This window comes from Diabrotica undecimpunctata, chromosome 3, assembly GCF_040954645.1.
Source record: "Diabrotica undecimpunctata isolate CICGRU chromosome 3, icDiaUnde3, whole genome shotgun sequence".
NCBI classification, from domain to species: Eukaryota; Metazoa; Arthropoda; class Insecta; order Coleoptera; family Chrysomelidae; genus Diabrotica; species Diabrotica undecimpunctata.
The window spans coordinates 117341781-117360988 of record NC_092805.1 but is presented as its reverse complement, the minus strand read 5'-3'; the positions used below and the strand labels follow the sequence as shown (position 1 = coordinate 117360988).

Here is a 19208-nt window from a genome sequence, read left to right as displayed (position 1 = left end):
AGGCATGGTATTTATAATTATTATTTTATTTACTCATCCGCTTCAACCATTCAAGGTCATTAGCGGTCGAAAAGTATTAATGTACAAATAGCAAATTTAAATAATTTTGTACAAATCTCTTGGCATTAGCTTCTCCAGGTTTTGTCACAAATTATTTAAAATTTTCATATAATCGTATTTAATTACTTACTAGTTTTATTACATTATACCTTAATCTGTCCGAAGCCTATCTAATGCATTTCATGTTAAATATACTTTACACTACGTGCAGATCCGACCCTGTCGCGCCAATTCAGTATAGAATTGAAATAGTCGTTTTTTATAATTCATTATATTTCTGGAATGAAATGGTATTTCCAAAGTTTATGAGGTTTTGTACCAAAGCGAGTAATAAATAAGGTATTGTGAAATAATGATATCGTCTACTGCATATAAAAATGTAAATATAAATCAGACAAACATTTTTTGTTACGCAGATCTTTCACCAGATAAATGTTAGATTGAGTAAGACCTTGCGGTCTTTTGGTTTCAACTATGGAAAAACTGTTAATGTGGTTATACGAGATACCTACTCGACTCACTTTATGACAGAACAGACTACTAGTTTAATTGTTAAATAAAAAGTTCACGATGATCATAAACCAACTTGTTTTTAAATTAATTAAAACCCAATATGTACTTTAATTTCACAATATATGGTACAAATATCTTACTTGTCGATTAATTCCAAGTCAACTTTTGGCATTAACTTCGAAGTGGGCTGTAGAACATACCACCTTAAGGCAACTTTAATGGGCGTGGTTAGACAGGCAGTGAATAGGTCAGCAGGCAAATCTGGATTCATAGGCAATACTTGGTCCGAACTACAAGCTGCTAGTTGTATACAATTTTTAAATGATGGCGGTTGATTATTTGCAAGCTTTGTCTGTTGGTTAACATTTTGCTAAAAGAAAAAAAAAAGTATAAAATTTTGAAACTTGTTACACTCTCAGAGGATACTAATGATTATGTGGATAAAAAACTCACTATTCCTCACGTTAATGGAGACAGTTAGTCTGTAATATTTTAGTGACAGTCGTTTCCGTGACGTCAGTAAGAATAACAACCCTTTATTCAACTTCTTTAACATTATTTAAGTACAACTTTATGGCTCCATGGATTTGGTGTAGTTGAATCAGTTTCCACAAATTTGGGCAAATTTTTATTTGGTTTCTATTTACAGTGACTTCATTACTTACCTCTTTTCGAGGATTAAACGAGTATTACCTTAATTTTATTGTGTTACAATGTAAATTGAAACACAATTACAGGAAACGCTGTAAATTCATGGAGTGGAAAATTTGTAAACTCACTAGCCCATGAGCAATACATATTCGATTTTTTTCATAAAAAAGTTTTCAATTACTAAACTCAAAGGAATTCTCATTGTCATCTCATCAGTCTGTTCATAGAATTCACAATTTAATCGGAAGAATGTTGTTATAAGACAATATTAAAAAAGTTTAGTCTAATTAGCACAATGGTAAACACTGGATCTACTTCGAAACTCACTAGTATATAATTTCGTCTTTATGCGATATCTTTTGTTTTCTTAATAAAGTGTGTAGATTTTTCTTGATAATCGGTCAATATTTTCCTTGTGCATTTTGGGAAAGCAGTACAGTCGCGGTGGTATTTTTTTCTGTATTTCGTACATTTTTCTTAATGTGCTCCTTAAATATCTGTAGCATGAACGACTCAATTAATTTTTGAAGTTATACTTCTATACGCGCGCTTCACGTTGGAAATTTGCATGGGAGTAAATCTGTGAAATCATTACATATGTAAGATAATGAGTAAGAGAGAGACAGAAGATATATTTTCTCTCTCTTCCTCTCTCGAATATAAAAATGGTCCTTTTGTATATATATTTAATATTATATATATATATATATATATATATATATATATATATATATATATATATATAATATATGTATATATATATATATACATATAATATTATATATTTAATAAAATATTTATTAATATTATTATTTATGTGATATGTCTTGTATTACTTATTAAATGTACATAATTATATTAGTCTTTTGTATTTCAAAATAATAATCTCAATAAATCACTGTATGACCCAGAACTGTCAATTTTGAAATACGTTTGTGTTATGTCCTCGGTAGTATAGTAGTCAGTATCCCCGCCTGTCACGCGGGAGACCGGGGTTCGACTCCCAGTCGGGGAGGACTTTTTTATTAATATAATTACATGGTAAATTAAACATATGCGTAAGTAGAAAAGTTATGTATATTATTGTCATTTTTAAATATCTATGAATATTGCATTTTTATGTGTATTGTATTATTATATTAATAACAAAATAAACAATGAATTTTACTGCAGAGTATGTGTAAAAAAAATTTTGCATTCAACTCCTTTCATACATATATGAAAATAAAAATATACATTTTCATCAAAATGTTGTTTATTAATTGTTAGTAAGTCGTTATTAATTCTGTTTCTCTTTCTGCTATGTCTTACCTATAGCATTACACATGTAATGATTGTGAAGATTGACTCCCAAATAAATTTGTAACGGCGAATGCGTGTATAGAAGTGTAACTTCTACCGGCAGTCCCACTGGACTGCCACGCCCGTTTTTTTTTTAAATATTTTCGGTGTTTCACTTTCTTTAAGGTATTCCTGTTCGGTAGCTTTTTATTGTTGTATTCATCGATTTTTAATATGACTGGAAAATAATGTATCATTACAAAACACCGGCCGAGGAAGATTACACTCCTTATTAAAGTCTTCTTTTTTGTGCTCTCTTTTTTTAAAATGCCATATACGGACGAAAACGAAACAGACGCATTATAAGGAACGGCGACAACATTTTTGAAATGCCAACGACAGTTCGATTTTTGATAAAAAAAGGACACATTTTTTACTTTGACCGCTAAGCCAGGACAAGAATCACCCCAAAAATTTTTAAATACCAATGGGGGGCCGGAAGCGAAAATAATTATTACTTCAATTGCAATTCTTTTATAGTACACTATTAATAAAATGATTTACTTACTTGATATTCAGATTCATGTTGACTGGCAAACTGTTTAAATGATTCAACAATTATTCCAGCATTTGAACAGTCATATACGTAAATAGATGGAGCTCCCATCCAAGTTTGTAGATCATATATTGACAATGGAATATATTGCGTGTATGTCTAAAACGAAATATTTATTGATTAAATTAAAACAAAATAAATCATGAAAGCTAGTTTAGGCTAAATCGTCTCAACTAACACCAATTTTAGGATTAGAATAGTTTTTTATTTGAGTTATCCCGCATTACTTTTAAAATCTAAAGTGAATTGATTTTCACTTGAAATTTATTGTTTTTAATTAATATTTGCAACAATTTTTAATAACTGGTACTGTAAATCGAGTACTGTAAATCGAGACATTCCTCTCTTTTATCAAACATTTTAATTTGTTTGTAAACAATTTTACTGTAGGAACACAGGTAACTTAATCCTTTAAATAGGCTATTGGATTTTCAGAAACGGAGCTGTATTAGCAGAATGGTTGTGGATACTGCGATGCAATAGGACAGGGGAATCCATTGCATTATCATTTCCAAGAAAGTTATGCGTGATGTCCAAGAGAATGCCTCGGATGTTGTCATGCAGCCCGTTTGACGACCGGCGCTACCTTGAGTCCGGGAGAAGTAGTGCGAAATTGGCCATCGGCCAAGCGAATGTTAGTGATCAGGCATCGTGTGGAAATTCAGCTACTGGTCCACAGAAATTAAAACACAGAAAATTAATTAATGTCGGTACATGACAGGTACAAGGCCTAAAGACAATCACAGGTAAGCTGTCAATTACTGTAAGAGAGCTGGCAAGATATAACATTGAAATCTCTGGACTAGCTGAAACGCATTTGTTAGGAGAGGGCCAATTTAGTATACATAATGGCAATTTTGTTTACTTCTCTGACGGTGAAACCCAGAACTATACAGGTGTTGCCATTCTAGTCTCACTAAGATTACAAACATCCGTCCTCAAATTCAAAGCTGTGAGCGATAGGATAGTTCTCCTTAAATTGGAAGCAAACCAAGTAAACTCAATATCATACAAGTTTATGTACCAACTAGCATAGCAGACGACATAAAAGTCGAGGAATTCTACGAATAATTGGAAACAATTGCCAACATTACAAATAAGGAGCCAACCTTAATATGCCGTGCCTTTAACGCAGTTTAAAAGTTCGGCATATGTCAGAGAAATGAAAGAGGAGACTGCTTAATTAGTTTGCTATCAGAAATAACTATTCTATTATGAATACTCGATTTAAAGACCATGTATGCCGACTTTATACTTGGAAAAGCCCCTGAGATAAGTCTAGAAATCAAATTTCCTCACTAATATTCGCTGGAGATTACCAATGCAAACAGTCGGATCATATCCAGGATAGAACTAAAAAAGAAGGAGAACCTTCTCCAAGAAGTACAAAAAAGGATGTCCTTATTCTTAAGGGTACATCATAAGAAATATGGGAGACTATTAAACATTGTATATTATAACAACACCAATTAATCGCCTAAAGCTAAATCATCCTGTGAAACAGGAACACTGGATAACAGATGAAACTCTTAAAATAATTGAGAATAGAACAAATATTTGTGAAAAGTGATGTACATAGTGAAAGGAAAAAACTAGTTTAAGAAATCTCAACAAAGAAATAAAATAAGGATGCAAGGCTGATAAACTACAATACTATCACAATATATGTAATGAAATTGGAAACCACAAACAAAACAATCAGCCGAGAGATCTATTTAGAAAATTACGCTACATAACCAGAGACTTTGAAGCCAGAGCTTGGGCCGTTAAAAACCAAACAAGAACCTTTATAACCAAAAAGAAGATATAGCAGGACATGAAGATTATATTACCGGGATTTATATAAAAATGATCAACGCCAGGAACTTGTTCACCAAACCCATGAAGAAATCGAAGTAGAAGCTAAAATACTTAAGAATGAAATAAGAATGGTATCTGTAAACTCAAACATAACAAAGTACCAGGTCCAGACATGATAACGGCAGATATGCTCAAAACCATAGAAGAAACCGGAATAAAATTGATTCACTTGATCTGTAATATTATGTGGAATTCCAAGCAATGACCTGACGACTGAACAAAATCTACAATAACGATAATACATAAAAAAGAGCTTCCATACATGCGACAATTATAGAACCATCTCCCTTATCTCACATGCTAGCAAGATAATGACTACACATAATCAATGAGACTGAAAACTTTCCTATAAAGAGAAATACCCCAACAGCAAACTGGATTTACCAACGGTAGAGGTACTCGAGAACATCTTCTTAACATAAGACAAATAATAGAAAAATCTAGGGAATTCAATATCCCACTATACATTTGTTTTATAGATTATCGCAAAGCGTTCGGAAGAGACAAATGGTACCACTTATGGCAGATACTAAAAGAAGTATCTGCCATGATTTAAAGTTTTAATATGATTTAATGTACACAAAAGCATTATATGCGATGGAGGGTTAAAAATGTCTATGTTCTAGGGATATATGGGAAAGAGCTACGCCTAAGGATGCTTAGTAAGTATGCCCGTGTACCCTAGGTACTCTTCTTAATGACATGGAGGCGTAATATTAAATCAAGTGCATATAAATAAATTGACTGCCTGAATTTTGGTGTTGTAAAAGAATCCTACTAACATCAGGGATTCAAAGATTGTCAAACGTTGAAGTAGCTCGAATGATAGGAAATGAAGCACAAATAATATCGATTATCAAAAAACGAAAACTTTAGTACCTAGGGCATGTTATGAGAGACTCATTATTACAACTCATTATGCAGAGTAAAATTCGAGGAAAGCGAAACTCCCATAAATTCTACGCCTAATAAATAACAACAATATACTTACTCTATTAAACACCCATATCTCTCCATTTGACGTTGGTTTAGGAACTCCATGACCATTATAATGGAAGAGTACTCTCTCTTCTTTTGCATTTCTACGTAATGATGTACATAATTTTTTCACTTCATCAGATGTGGGATCCAAGGATTGTTTATATCTTGCCCTTGGCTGCCATCTCTCATACTGCGTTTGAAGGCTCTGACCAATTTTTTCTAGAGCTTTAGATGAAGACATTGTGGTCGGGTCTAGCAATGAAAAAATAAATTATAATTTGCGTTTAATAAAAAAAATGGAAGTAGCAATTTGTATATTTCTTACATATTGTTCAAAACCTATGGCATTTTCCAAGACAGTTTTTCAAAAATTGAAATTTAATCCTTAATTGATGCAGTTTTATGTTGTTACTAAACTGCAAGTGAATAATTTTTACCTTTAAATTACAATTAATATTGACAATGAGCATGTCTACTTAGTTGTATAATAATTTCCAGCCACTTCCAGTTGAAATCAAGGAATCAAAGATAAAATAATAGGCGCGTAACGCTAATGGTTTGAAGTATCAATTGTGTGAGTATATATATATATATATATATATATATATATATATATATATATATATATATATATATATATATATATATATTATATGTATATTATCACTTGTCAAACCACTCTCATTTCGCCCTAACTCTATTATCTTTGATACCTCGCGTTTTTAACAGCTGGTAACCCTAATTTTCGGCCATTTTTTCTCAGGCACCTTATATCATCATATAAGAAAAAATTAGCTTTAATTTGGTATAAAAAACATGCATGTCATGAGCAGCGTATTTCATGTAAAAAATAAATAAACGAAATAAAATATTTTTCAAAAACTAATTACTATTAATCGAATTAAAAATATTTGCGGCCACTTTTTGACTGGCAACATATTATCAATGTATTCTCCTAATTTTAAATGTATATAATAATGTGAGTTTGATGAAGTTCGTTATGAACGTAATGATCCTGCAGTGGGATCTTGTACTATTAGTTTCATAGGCCTGATGATGCAGTATACATTTTAAACTCAACCGGTCGCAGAAAAGTAACATCATTTAATAAACTTAAAGGTACAGACGTTTCTTTTCACATAAAATAAATGGTAATTAAAAGAAAATATAAATATTATTTAATTAATAAAGAAATTAATTAACAATTAAATGATCTATTAGGAATAAATTCCAACATGCTGATAGGGGTTCAACTTTGAACTGTAGACGAACATAATGTGTCATTAAGATAAACTGATAGAAAACAAATGCAAATAAATGTTTCCCAAATAAACAAAAATACAGGACTTTATATATACAAAGAAGTCTATTAAAGAAGTCACAAATAAATAAGGATAAAAAAATTAAAAGTTAGGTTATTTTTCTAATAGAAAAAAATGGATGTATTGAAATTATTCAAAAATGGGGCTATCACTTTTACAGTACCAACATCTTTTGTTGACAATACACTAGATCCAACAAATTTCACTTTTATTGCAAAGAAATAAAAATCAAACAAAGAAATATAACATTTCTCACAATTTCTCTTATAAGCGAGCTAAGTCGTAGTTGGTTACCAGAAACCAGGCCATATATCACTTATACTCGGTTCGCTATTCCCAGTCCGAACTGTCTAGTGAATTTAGTAATTATTTTTTTGCGAAGTTAGTTACTTTTTGACAGATTAAAAGTGGCTGGAAATTACTATACAACCAAGCACACATACTCATAGCCAATATTAATAGTAAACAAACTAAATAGTAAATAAAATAGAACTTCGCGAATTACCGACAATCAATATTTATTTATCTGCACCATATAATAAATAGTTATGTTAAATTATAACAACTAAAATATATTTTTTAAATATATACTACCCAAAATTTAATGGGTTTAGTATACACTTCCACTATTTAGAATAATTCTTCTTTTTTTAAAGAAAGAAGTCTGCAATAGTAGGATACTTGAGCTATTAATACTGAGAAGTAGGAATTGTTGTGTTGTAGGTTTCCGAAAATGAATCTGTCAAAATATTCCCGAGCTAAGCGAATGGAGTATATCACTATTACCATATCAATCGCAAAGTGAGCAGGAAGTTGCAATTAGCGTACGGATTAAGTTATAGCAAATGCATAATATTTTTCTGAGTTATTTAAAACAGAATATTTGAGAAAGTAGAGTCTAACATCAGCGAGAATCAAGTAGACAAAGAATATAGGACATTTCACTGTCATTTTAGTCTCGGCTGAAGTTACACGAGTTGAACAAGATTTTAGTTTATTACCGTATCACTAGGCAGCGCTCATTTGAGCGCTATTACTGCTTCTAAAATATGAAAGAGTGGAGCAGTAAAACATTAGATATTTTATTATGTAGATACCGCATGATCGTATGCTAGAATGTTTAGCATTAAATTTTTGTATTTTATCAAATTAGAGATCAAATCCTACTCATGTACCCATATATGTTTTAAGAAAATGAAATATTATTTTAACTTTTAATAACTAAATCGTTTTAGAAAAAATATTGTGATTCAAATTTTTAATGTAAATGGATACAAATCTACAAATAATATAATTAAAACATAAATAAAATTAATTAAAAGTCAATCAGTGGGAGAAAAAACCCAAAAAATTCTAAGGTGTTTCGATCAAAAACCAATCCCTGATCTCGTTAGTACGCTAGAATTTCTTTTTCGCACGTACATCAAAGAATTATTTTTTACAATTTGAAAATTCGAAATTATAAAGTATAATTTAGGATTTTTAAATTTAAAAATAAATAAGTCTCAAAATCGTCTCTCTGGAGTCTGACAAAGGAAGCTGAGGAAAAAGGGAAAAATGGAACATGAAACAAGAAAACCAAATCGGTAACCCCCCCGCCTCCCCGCAGTTGCTAAGAAACCCCAAAGGGCTCCAAAGAGCAGACTGGGTCATAAAGTAAAGTGACAAAAGTATCCAGAACAGTGGTAACACACAGACACCAAGCTGATTATTAACTAGATCGGGCTAAAGCAGATGGTGATCATTAACAAACTGGAACAAGCAGTTGATGAGGCTCCTATTGAAGGTCAGAATGAAGTTCCATAAAAAATCGTTTAGCGAAGGGGCCCAAAAAAATGAACTACTGAAGTGGTGAGGAGTATGAAGAGCCTGTGAGAGGTAGCAAACTTAAATATAGTTGATTAAAATAATATACCCAAGCGCTCCATGGTCCTCACCCGCGTCCCCGAGAAAGAGGCTGATAGAGAAACCATCAGAGGCAGATCTAAAGAGGCAAAATCAAGACCTTAAGACAGAAGACTGGTCGTTGAAAAATCAAAAGATTGACGAGGTCTCATTTAAAGCATTGAGGGCGGCCCATTTAAAGGCATATTATAAACTTAAAAAGGTATCCTTAAAGACAATCGGGGGCCTGATAGTTCTCGGATCAGCATACCTCCCATATGATGATCCCTAACAACCACCATCAAGGGAGTTGGAACAGCTAGTGAGAGATTGCAGGAAAAATGGACTGCAGTTAATCATTGGCTGTAATGCGAATGCGTACCATCTGACCTGGGGCCGTACAAACAGCAAACTGATAAAAAATGGCATGTCACTATGACATACATGTGTATGTATGTACATAATTATGAATGTAAAATGTACTAAAAAAAGTCTGTGATTTTCTTTTGTTTTTTATGTTCCATTGTTTTCTTGAATGCGTAGTCACGCCACTTTATAATGAACATTACATCTGCCGCTGTTGACATATTTTGTTGCTCAATGTACAGTGAAGCCAGTTGTAGAGCGTTTCTCGCATCAGCATGACTAACAGTATTGCCTTCTTCATCTTCAACCTCTTCGTCTACTTGATCTTCGTGCATAACAGCCTGTACGATTTCTTCATCTGTTAAATTGTCATTGGTCAAATCATCATCAGCTCCAACAATCCATTCTTGACAATCCTGCAGTTGAATATCATTCGAGTCTGAGAATTTTTGCAAGTCATTCATCAAAGATGTAATATCATCTGGCTCTTCCAAAGGGGTTTCATCAGGATTAGAACTGGATTCAATCACTTTTTCTATGTTAGACCATGCATTTCTCCAAGATTTTACGAATGTTGAACTTTGTATTTCATTAAAAGCGTCATTTCATTTAAACGTCTTTAATGTTTATGTCTTTCAAAGCATCGATTAGGCCTTTGTTATCTAACTCCATTTTAGCCAAGATTTCTGAAAGTAGTTTTTTCCTATAGTAAGACATTCGATCACTCCTTGATCCATTGGTTGGATGATACTTGTTACATTTGGTGGAAGAAAAATACATTTTATTCCAGGCTCCTTTTCACTCTGAATATTTTTAGGATATGTTGGTATGTATCCAACACCAAAATAGCCTTGACTGGTAACTTTAAGCTTGTTAAATAGTTTGCTACACTAGGACAAAATTCATTGATAAAGCAATCTTTAAACACGTAGGCGTCCATCTAGGTCGATCTTTGATTTTTATAGCATACTGGGAGTGAAGAAACGTTAACATTTTTGAATGCTCGAGGTTTCTTAGCCTTTCCGATTACGAGCAGGGGGATCTTATGAGTTCCAGAGGCATTACAATAAACAGCAATAGTAATTATCTCTTTGTTCATGTTGAATCCAGCAGCTGATTTCTCATTACTGGCATCAAATGTTTTTACAGGCAATCGCTTAAAGTTTAGTCCAGTCTCATCCATATTGTAGACCTGTTCGGGCAGTAATTCTTTCTTTTTAATTAATTCTTTTAATTTATTTTTCCATTCGTCTCACGTTTTTTCCAGCGTGCCAACCAGCCATCGCTCGCAAAAAATGTTGTTGCTATGTTCCCATAGCTCATTGTGTCACCCAAGGCGTCTTGGTGACCAAACGAATCTTGTCAGTATTTAACAAAAAGTTCGGTGACTTGAGGACAAGTTAAAAACACAGAGTTGGTAAAGTGATGTATTTAGAAGATGACAATCAACTGTTGTTGAAAATTGTGACCGAGAGATCCTCTAGTGAAAGAGCAAACTACGAGAGGATCTAAAACATGTTAACTGATCTGAAACAGATTGTGTAGAATTGTGACATATGAAAAACTATACCATTGTGGCTCACCACAGTGCCAGGAGTGGTTAGTGGTGTCTCAACTAATCTGAAGTGTTTTTATTTCTCATAATTCATAAATATCTGGGTATTTTACATCACTATGCAGAAACTTTACTTTGAGTTAAATTAATTTTTATATGGAAATAAAAACTTTACAGTAGTGTAAATATAAATAGGTGTGAATTTAAATTTTTTAATTTAAAGTGTTGCATTTTCAATTACAAAAGTGTCTAACATAACTCTCAATAAACTTGTTTATTTAACACAAACTAAAAATCTGAAGTTCACAGGCTGCTTGTGATTCATTCATAGTGATTCATTAATTAATAGTCTATTCATGATTGAAATGTTTATCTAAATTTTATGGTGGCTAGTCATATTTGTTTTAAAAATATAATACTTAAACAACTTTATAATGAAATAAAAATACCAGCCAAATCAAGAATTGGCTGGTGTCTGCAAACCAAACCAGATATGGGTGTAGTTTCGAGTAGGGCATAACAACTTCAGAAAGTTAATTCTCTAATATTATCAATAATAGGTCGTTTAATATTATCAATAATAAGTACTTCAAAGTTCACTGAAGATGGTCTGATAAAACTGAATATGTTTGTTCAGAAAAATTTGAACAATTGTAATCCATTTAGATTTTAATTTAATATTTTATTATTATAGTATATTATACCATATTATAGTAAATTACAGTATATTATAGTATATTATACCAATTACACTATAAGCGCATTTCAGTCACTTTGCAGTAGAAGCATTATAGGGCTATGTAAATCTTACAGAACCTGGGAGCTCAGTGCTGCCAGTATTATGTAGGTGGAAACACTTGAAGTTCGTCTAAATAGAATATTCCAGAAGTCCCAAACACCTTGATTTGAAAATCTGTGTTTAGGTTTTATTATTTTTAACTAACTCATAGATACTATGAAAGGTATTTATAGGATATTAACGATATAGCATTTGGATATTATTTTTAGCCTGTGATTAATATTTAACTAAATATCCATTTTCTAATTTTCCTTGCTTATTCACGTAAATTACTCTAATAATTAGTATGATTTAAGTGTATCAGTTGTTTTCACCTAAATTGCTGTTTAATTATTACTATTAGTGTAACTACCTTTACATAAGCTAATGTTTATCGGAGAAAATATTATTTAGTGAGGACAAGAAAAATTAAAATTAAAAGAGGTCATGTTTAGAAAATTGTTGATCTGTATTTATTACTGCATGCTTTTAAATTGTTATTCAACAATTGTCATTGTGTTATTTTTGTTATTTTGCCATGGAGAATATTGTGAAACATTCACAGAGAAAGGCACTACATGTTGAGGAAAACAGATGTTGATGAATCTGGTAAATTATCGAATAAATTAAGGAAACCATTCACTTTCAATGGTAATCAAACAGATATCTGAAGAAACAGGTATTTCCGAAAGAACAATTTATGCTGAAGCAAAAGAAAGTTCTTCGGCTATTGGATTGCAACCAGGAAAGAAACGAACAAATGGTAGAGATCTGTCTACATTGCGAGATAAAAACCTACGATGAACGAACTAGAAGCGCTATCCGTAGAAAAATCCACAGATTTTTCTTGAAAAACATACCTACTACATTGTCAACTGTTGTAGCTACAGTAAATGAGGATGAGGATTTACCCCATTTTTCAAGAACAACGCTGTATATATCGATGAAGGACATGAGATTTGTGTTTGCAAAAAGAGATAGGAAGTCAATCGTAATAGTAAAACCTAAGATTATATTCTGGCGCCATCAATATCTTTATCAAATTCGCAGGTGCAGCGGAGAAAATTTCAAAATAGTTTATATTGACGAATCGTGGGTAAATATTGGACGCAGCGTTATTAGTGTATGGGACGAAAGTAATGTAAAATCACACCGAGACGAATTTATTCTTGGTTTGACCACAGGATTAAAAGCTCCTACTGCTCGTGGTGCACGATTTGTATTAGTGCACGCAGGAAGTAAAAATGGATTTGACGAAGGAGCCGAATGCACTTTTTTGGCAAAAAAGATCACCGCAGATTACAATAAAATGGATGACACTGTTTTTGAAAATTGGTTTATGACCCAACTTCTATCAACCCTACCAAAAAAAAAACGGTTGTGGTAATGGACAATGCATCCTATCATTCGAGGAAATTGAAAAAAATTACCAATACAATAAAGAAATTGTTGCAAAACAGAACAATGTTAAATTGTTACGACTACCTCCATATCACTGCAAATTGAATCCAATTCAACTGGTATGGAGTGAAGTAAAAAGATATGTAGCAGGCAAAAACTCCAGGCTGAAGTGAGTAAATTAATCTGTGAAGGTTATAATCAAGTTACTCCACCTCCTCCTCAGTTAAAGTGGAAATAAATATTTTAATGTAAGAAATAAAGTAAGAAATTCCAACAAAGTATGTGGGAAATAAATATTTTAATGGAAGAAATAGAACCAGTTGTAATTTACATTAACAGTGGTGACAGTGACGACAGTTTTAACAGAGGTGAGAGTGATGACAGTGAAGGTGAACTGTAAGAAAACCTTTTAATTGATTGCAACATATGTAAGTAATTTAAATGATATTCAACTTAATAATATATAATTTGGTTTTGGCGAATTAATATTATTCTTAAGATGTATAATTATTATTTATTCGTAGGTACCGGTATCAATCAATTTTTATTGTTCTGCATCCAATCATTCGAGGATTCAGGGATCAACTTTACATTCTAACAATTTAGTATTTAATCTATTTTAAACTTAAATTAAACATGTGTTTAAAAATGTTCTAGTACTGCTGATAAGCTAAACAACAAACAAAAGGTATACTCGGTTCGCTATTCCCAGTCTGAACTGTCTAGTGAATTTAGTAATTATTTTTTTGCGAAGTTAGTTACTTTTTGACTAGAAGTGGCTAGAAATTACTATACAACCAAGCATACGTACTCATAGCCAATATTAATAGTAAACAAACTAAATAGTAAATAAAATAGAACTTTGCGAATTACTGACAATCAATATTTATTTATCTGCACCATATAATAAATAGTTATGTTAAATTATAACAACTAAAATATATTTTTTAAATATATACTACCCAAAATTTAATGGGTTTAGTATACACTTCCACTATTTAGAATAATTCTTCTTTTTTTAAAGAAATAAGTCTACAATAGTAGGATACTTGAGCTATTAATACTGAGAAGTAGTAATTGTTGTGTTGTAGGTTTCCGACAATGAATCTGTCAAAATATGCCCAAGCTAAGCGAATGGAGTATATCACACCAAACGAACACTGATGTTTACTTCTTAGAAAAGAGTCTGTACTGCAAAGTGACCAAGACAAGCAGAGTAGTTTTTACTTCATTGTAAAGTTTTTATCTATGATGGTATTCAGCAGATCCACAAGAACTTTAATACTTTAGGCTAAAAGTTCATACTAAATATTAAAATATAAATTAATTTATTAAATGTCTGCTTCAATATTTCACTACTTTTGAAATTATGTAATACTTAAAAAATGTTGCTTTTTTGTCAAATAGAGTTTATCAACTAATACTATTTTTCAAATGAATTCAATTATACTTCTTTATTGATAGTAAACATATAAAATAAACAATTTTCTAAACTAAGATCTTCTAAATCAAAATTATTGATCTCCTAGTTACTTACCTATCCAACACTCCAATCTGGCACATGGTTGTGTTTTGACAACATCTGGTGGATCAACTCCAACATTTAAACATAGAACTAAAGCAACACTGACTGTTTTCATCTGTAAAGAAATAATTTGTAATTAGAATATTTACAATTCTAGTGCAATTAATAATTTTTACCCTTATTTATGGACAATTTTAACAAATATGTATTCATTATTGATATAAAATATGTATAGAAACAAATATTTATGTGTTTTGGATATTAACATTGTAGATTGTAGTCAAAAGAAAAAATTAGTTACATGCAATAAAATATTTTAATATTACTATATTAAATTGCAAAATAATAATTTATATACAGTATAATTCCTCTAACTGGCTTTGCATTCAGCGGCCCACGGATTAATAGGTCTGTAATGCAATAAAATTCACCGGTGCAGCGAGACGATTTGGCTTGGACATGCCAGGCGATCTCTCCTTGGATTACAGGAGATTCCTATGAACCAAACTATAAACCATGCTATCGTTATTAAACAGGAGGCTTAGTTTGTGGTTTTGATCAGTACAGTGTTTATTTTATGGGTGTACATTCATTGTTTTCTTTAACAATAAGTACAAAGCACAACAGAATTATAGTTTCAATGGATACAGGTTTAACAGTGCCAAAGCGGATTGATAATGATGAGTCAGTGACGAAAATTTGTACATAATTAAATGTTGAAAAAAGCACTGTAAGTATCTGACAAAGAGATAGGTGTTCCATAGAGGAGTTTTGCTCGAAAATGGAATTAGATAAAAATCTGGTCAGTTTTCAAGAGTGGTTTAATTTAGAGTTGTTCCAAAACTAAAAAACATTAAAAAGTGTAAACTTGCCAATCTAAGAAGTTCTAGTGTTGGATAATGCTCTAACACATCATCACAACTGCAATGTAGATGATATAAAATTAGTTTGTCTTCCTCCTAATGTGACGAGCTTAGTGCAACTGATGGACCAAGGAGAGATTGAAAGTTTAAAAAGATAATACAGATATAAACTTGTTTCTGAAATTCTGCAGCATTCAGAGAGTGAAGACAAAGATCTTTTCTATAATATTTATACTATTGCAATCGCATGAACTGTCAGTATTATTGATAATAAAAAAATAAAAGTGGTCATTCAGGGATGTGTTAGGTCAAAATGATTATTCCATTTTTGCTGGCCTGGTACTTAGTTCAAAACCAATTATCTTTAAGAATCTTTGTATTTATCTTTTTACCCTGAAAAATATTGTCCTTGTGCATACTTCATTATATACACAAAAACAACAATTAACTAGCACCAATTATTTTGGAATATACTAGATAGCAGAGTATATTATTGCATAAATACGTAAAGAATTGAAGATACTTAATAAGACACACTATGGTATGTTTCCAATCAAACAACATATAAACACTAAATACTCTGTATTTAAAGATAGCTTCCAACTAATTAAATACTACTCAAGAAACCTGTAAGTAGCGTTACAACAAGTAGCAATAGATTTCAATGTTATAAAAGGAGAGGCAGGAAACTGATTTGCAGACCTAAACAATCCCCAAGGAGAACTTACACTACATGGGAATATTATCTTTGGAATGTTTAATATTTTGATGTAAATATAAGAACTAACCCTTTCTTTCATTCTCCACATATGTGTAATACAATCAATTCCTACTATTGGTTCTATATGTCTGCTTTCTACAAAACTTAAAGGTAAGTCCTTATCAGTAATGTTTTCATCTTTTTCCTTTTCAGGATTATTGCCGTTAACGCTCAATTCACCCATATTTTTCAACTGAATAACTCAGATAACTTCGCAGTAAATGCAACAGTAACTTTCGATCAAGTATATTAAGTTTTCTTCATACGCAATAAATAATTATTTAATGCAGTAAGAAGCATGGCAAATATTGGACTGACATATTTATTACTATATTGACATGTGACAACTAGCGTGATGTTTGTTTCTTTTTTTTTTCAGGGAATATATCGGGGAATATCACTGGCCGAGAGTATATATGGTCTGTGGGGAATATAAGCGGAGGTGTTGAATGGTTTAAATAATAAAAACACAAATTTAATTGAACTCAGCTTTTTTCGATTCCGTTAAATATTCACTTGTCCTTCTATGATATGTTTAATAGGTTCGGAAGATTTTGCTGATTATGTTTGGAACGCATATTACCTAAAATTCAGACATATTAAACCAAGTTTGATTTCTGTTCTGAAATCAAATATTATCCAGTTTATTATCACGCCAAAAATATTTGAAATATGTAAACTTTTCCGCTTTATTATAATGTACTTTGTTAGATCAAAATTTAAAAAACCATTCGTTAAAATATATCAAAAATCAACTTAATAATAAGCATACTTTTGAAATAAGGACTATATATTTGGCAATCAAATTGTGAATATTGAATTAAAAAAAAAATATTTAATTTTTCCAAAATTCTGGTTAAATACTTAGACGTAACAGGCCAGTAATCAGTAGATTCACTAAGAAGAAAATGTATTTATCTTCATAACCTCTTATTTTTATTTTATTTATTTATTATTTATTCCTGTGTTCTGTTCTAACTTTATAATGGAGATAGATCCAGAAACACAACAGAAAGTTTATATAAAACTATACACTCGTATAAAAAACGCATCGCAATTAAGGGAAAAATTGGTGAAGGGTGAATTAAAATGCACTATAGTCAAACCATCATTGATATGTGATCCCTTTCAAGTCGTTGCTGCAGTTAATAAGGCGTTTACCAGTGAAATATTAAATAGAAATTGTTATGTGGAAGTGCTATATTGTTTAGGTAATAGTAAAAATAATAGTTCAAACTTAGTAACTTTTGGTTTTACAGATAATTGTACTAGTGGTTTAGTTGTGACTGTTAGTAAAGGGGATAATGATGAAGAAATTTATAAACACATTGAAGGTGATGAGGTGCCTTTAGATAGACTATCTGAATTTACTGACAAAGAGTTGATAAGGAAGACTTATAAAATTGGTGATAAAGAGTCTAGTGTTACTCCAATGTTAGATTCAGTAGTCAGTAGAATTGCCACCAAAGATTTTTTATAGATTTGTTAATGTTATGGCCATGTAATCTATATAGTCCAATAAATCTATAAATAGTATTTTGTGTTTTGAGCCATTTTCTTAAAATATGTAAGTAAATCTCTCAAAATAAGTTGAATCACAGTATTTCTGAATTTACCTTAAGGCCATATGACACTATGCATTTTCTTGTATCATTTCTGATATAGAAAGTTATTTATGTTTTCTTGTATCGTTTTTTGCATGTACATTTGTGCTCTGTATGACACTATGCAAGTTCTTTTACCGGAAATTGTATGTGATTCGGCACATAATTGGTGGAAATTTTGACACATATAAAAATAGAACTGCAGTACCTAGTACCTGAGGACCCCAAGCCAGATGCTACTGATTATTTTTTTAAATACTGTGGTTCAAAAATGAAACAAATCAAATGTCCCAATATTAAAACTAAATTATTGGAAACCACAATTTTTGAAGATATTCAACAGGCTGTAATGGAAGACAGAAATAATAAATAATTTGGTTGTAATAATTTATTTGCTTGTTTTACAAATTATGTGTTTCAATGGCATGCTCTTGAAATTCTACTCTCTTATTTGGAGATATAAAATATTCTTAAAACTCATCATGAATTTTTAAAGCAGTTATGTATTGTTTTTAGTAATACATCTCCTCCTACTTTGAGTACTTAGTTCCAATGCTATTTGATCCAATCCCTGTGATTTATTGTTTTTCAATTTGGCTACTGCTGTTCTAATCTTGGTTATTGTTGGTGGGCACTTTTCTCTGATGTCTGCTTGGTCTAATTGTATATCAAAATTCTCCAGCCGCCATTATGACAGAAGTTTTATGTTTTTGCGCACAGATTGGCGCATTTCTTCTACAAGAAACTGCAGTAGACACAAATTCTTGTATCGTTTCTGATATAAGAACTATACGCTTGTATGACACTATCCATTTTTTTGTTATATCAGAAATGATATAAGAAATGATACAAGAAAATGCATAGTGTCATATGGCCTTTATAATTAGTCCTTTATCACAACCTACCTCTCTCTATTATTAGCTCAAAAAACTTCATGTAGACTTCTTTAATTGAAAAAAGAAGAATAATCATGAATAATAGAGCATTAATTTTTATTAAAAACTTTCCATGGACAAATATTAATCTATAACTTATTTACTTACTTACTTAATCAGTAGACCCATTTGTACCTTTCGGTGTTGGGCCGTTTAAAATACAATTCAATTAAATTACAATATTTGACAGTCTTCTGAGGTGTCCTAGCTCTTAACGAACTTTCTCCATTCCTTCCTATTGGATGCCATCTGT

The 19208-nt window shown here is 31.4% G+C and overlaps 2 protein-coding genes across 2 annotated transcripts in view; one reads left to right on the top strand and one right to left on the bottom strand.

Moving 5' to 3' along the window:
• raptor (regulatory associated protein of MTOR complex 1) overlaps positions 1-16740 on the bottom strand; it is a 63777-nt gene extending 47037 nt beyond the window's left edge. The window contains exons 1-5 of the mRNA XM_072526718.1: positions 16445-16740; positions 14806-14908; positions 5973-6214; positions 3074-3220; positions 714-943 (exon numbers count right to left, since the gene is read on the bottom strand). Coding sequence (XP_072382819.1) covers positions 714-943; positions 3074-3220; positions 5973-6214; positions 14806-14908; positions 16445-16600 — 878 coding nt within the window. The 5' untranslated portion in view covers positions 16601-16740. The remainder of the gene's footprint in view (positions 1-713; positions 944-3073; positions 3221-5972; positions 6215-14805; positions 14909-16444) is intronic.
• A 571-nt stretch (positions 16741-17311) lies between these two features.
• On the top strand, positions 17312-17952 carry LOC140436117 (EKC/KEOPS complex subunit Tprkb-like). The gene has a single exon (XM_072524824.1). It carries the CDS (start codon positions 17402-17404, stop codon positions 17894-17896), a length of 495 nt encoding a protein of 164 aa, XP_072380925.1. The 5' UTR covers positions 17312-17401; the 3' UTR covers positions 17897-17952.
• The last annotated feature ends 1256 nt before the right edge of the window (positions 17953-19208 follow it).

Bases quoted from the DNA above. Each gene is read 5' to 3' on its own strand.
- LOC140436117 (XM_072524824.1), top strand. From the start codon at position 17,402: ATGGAGATAGATCCAGAAACACAACAGAAAGTTTATATAAAACTATAC.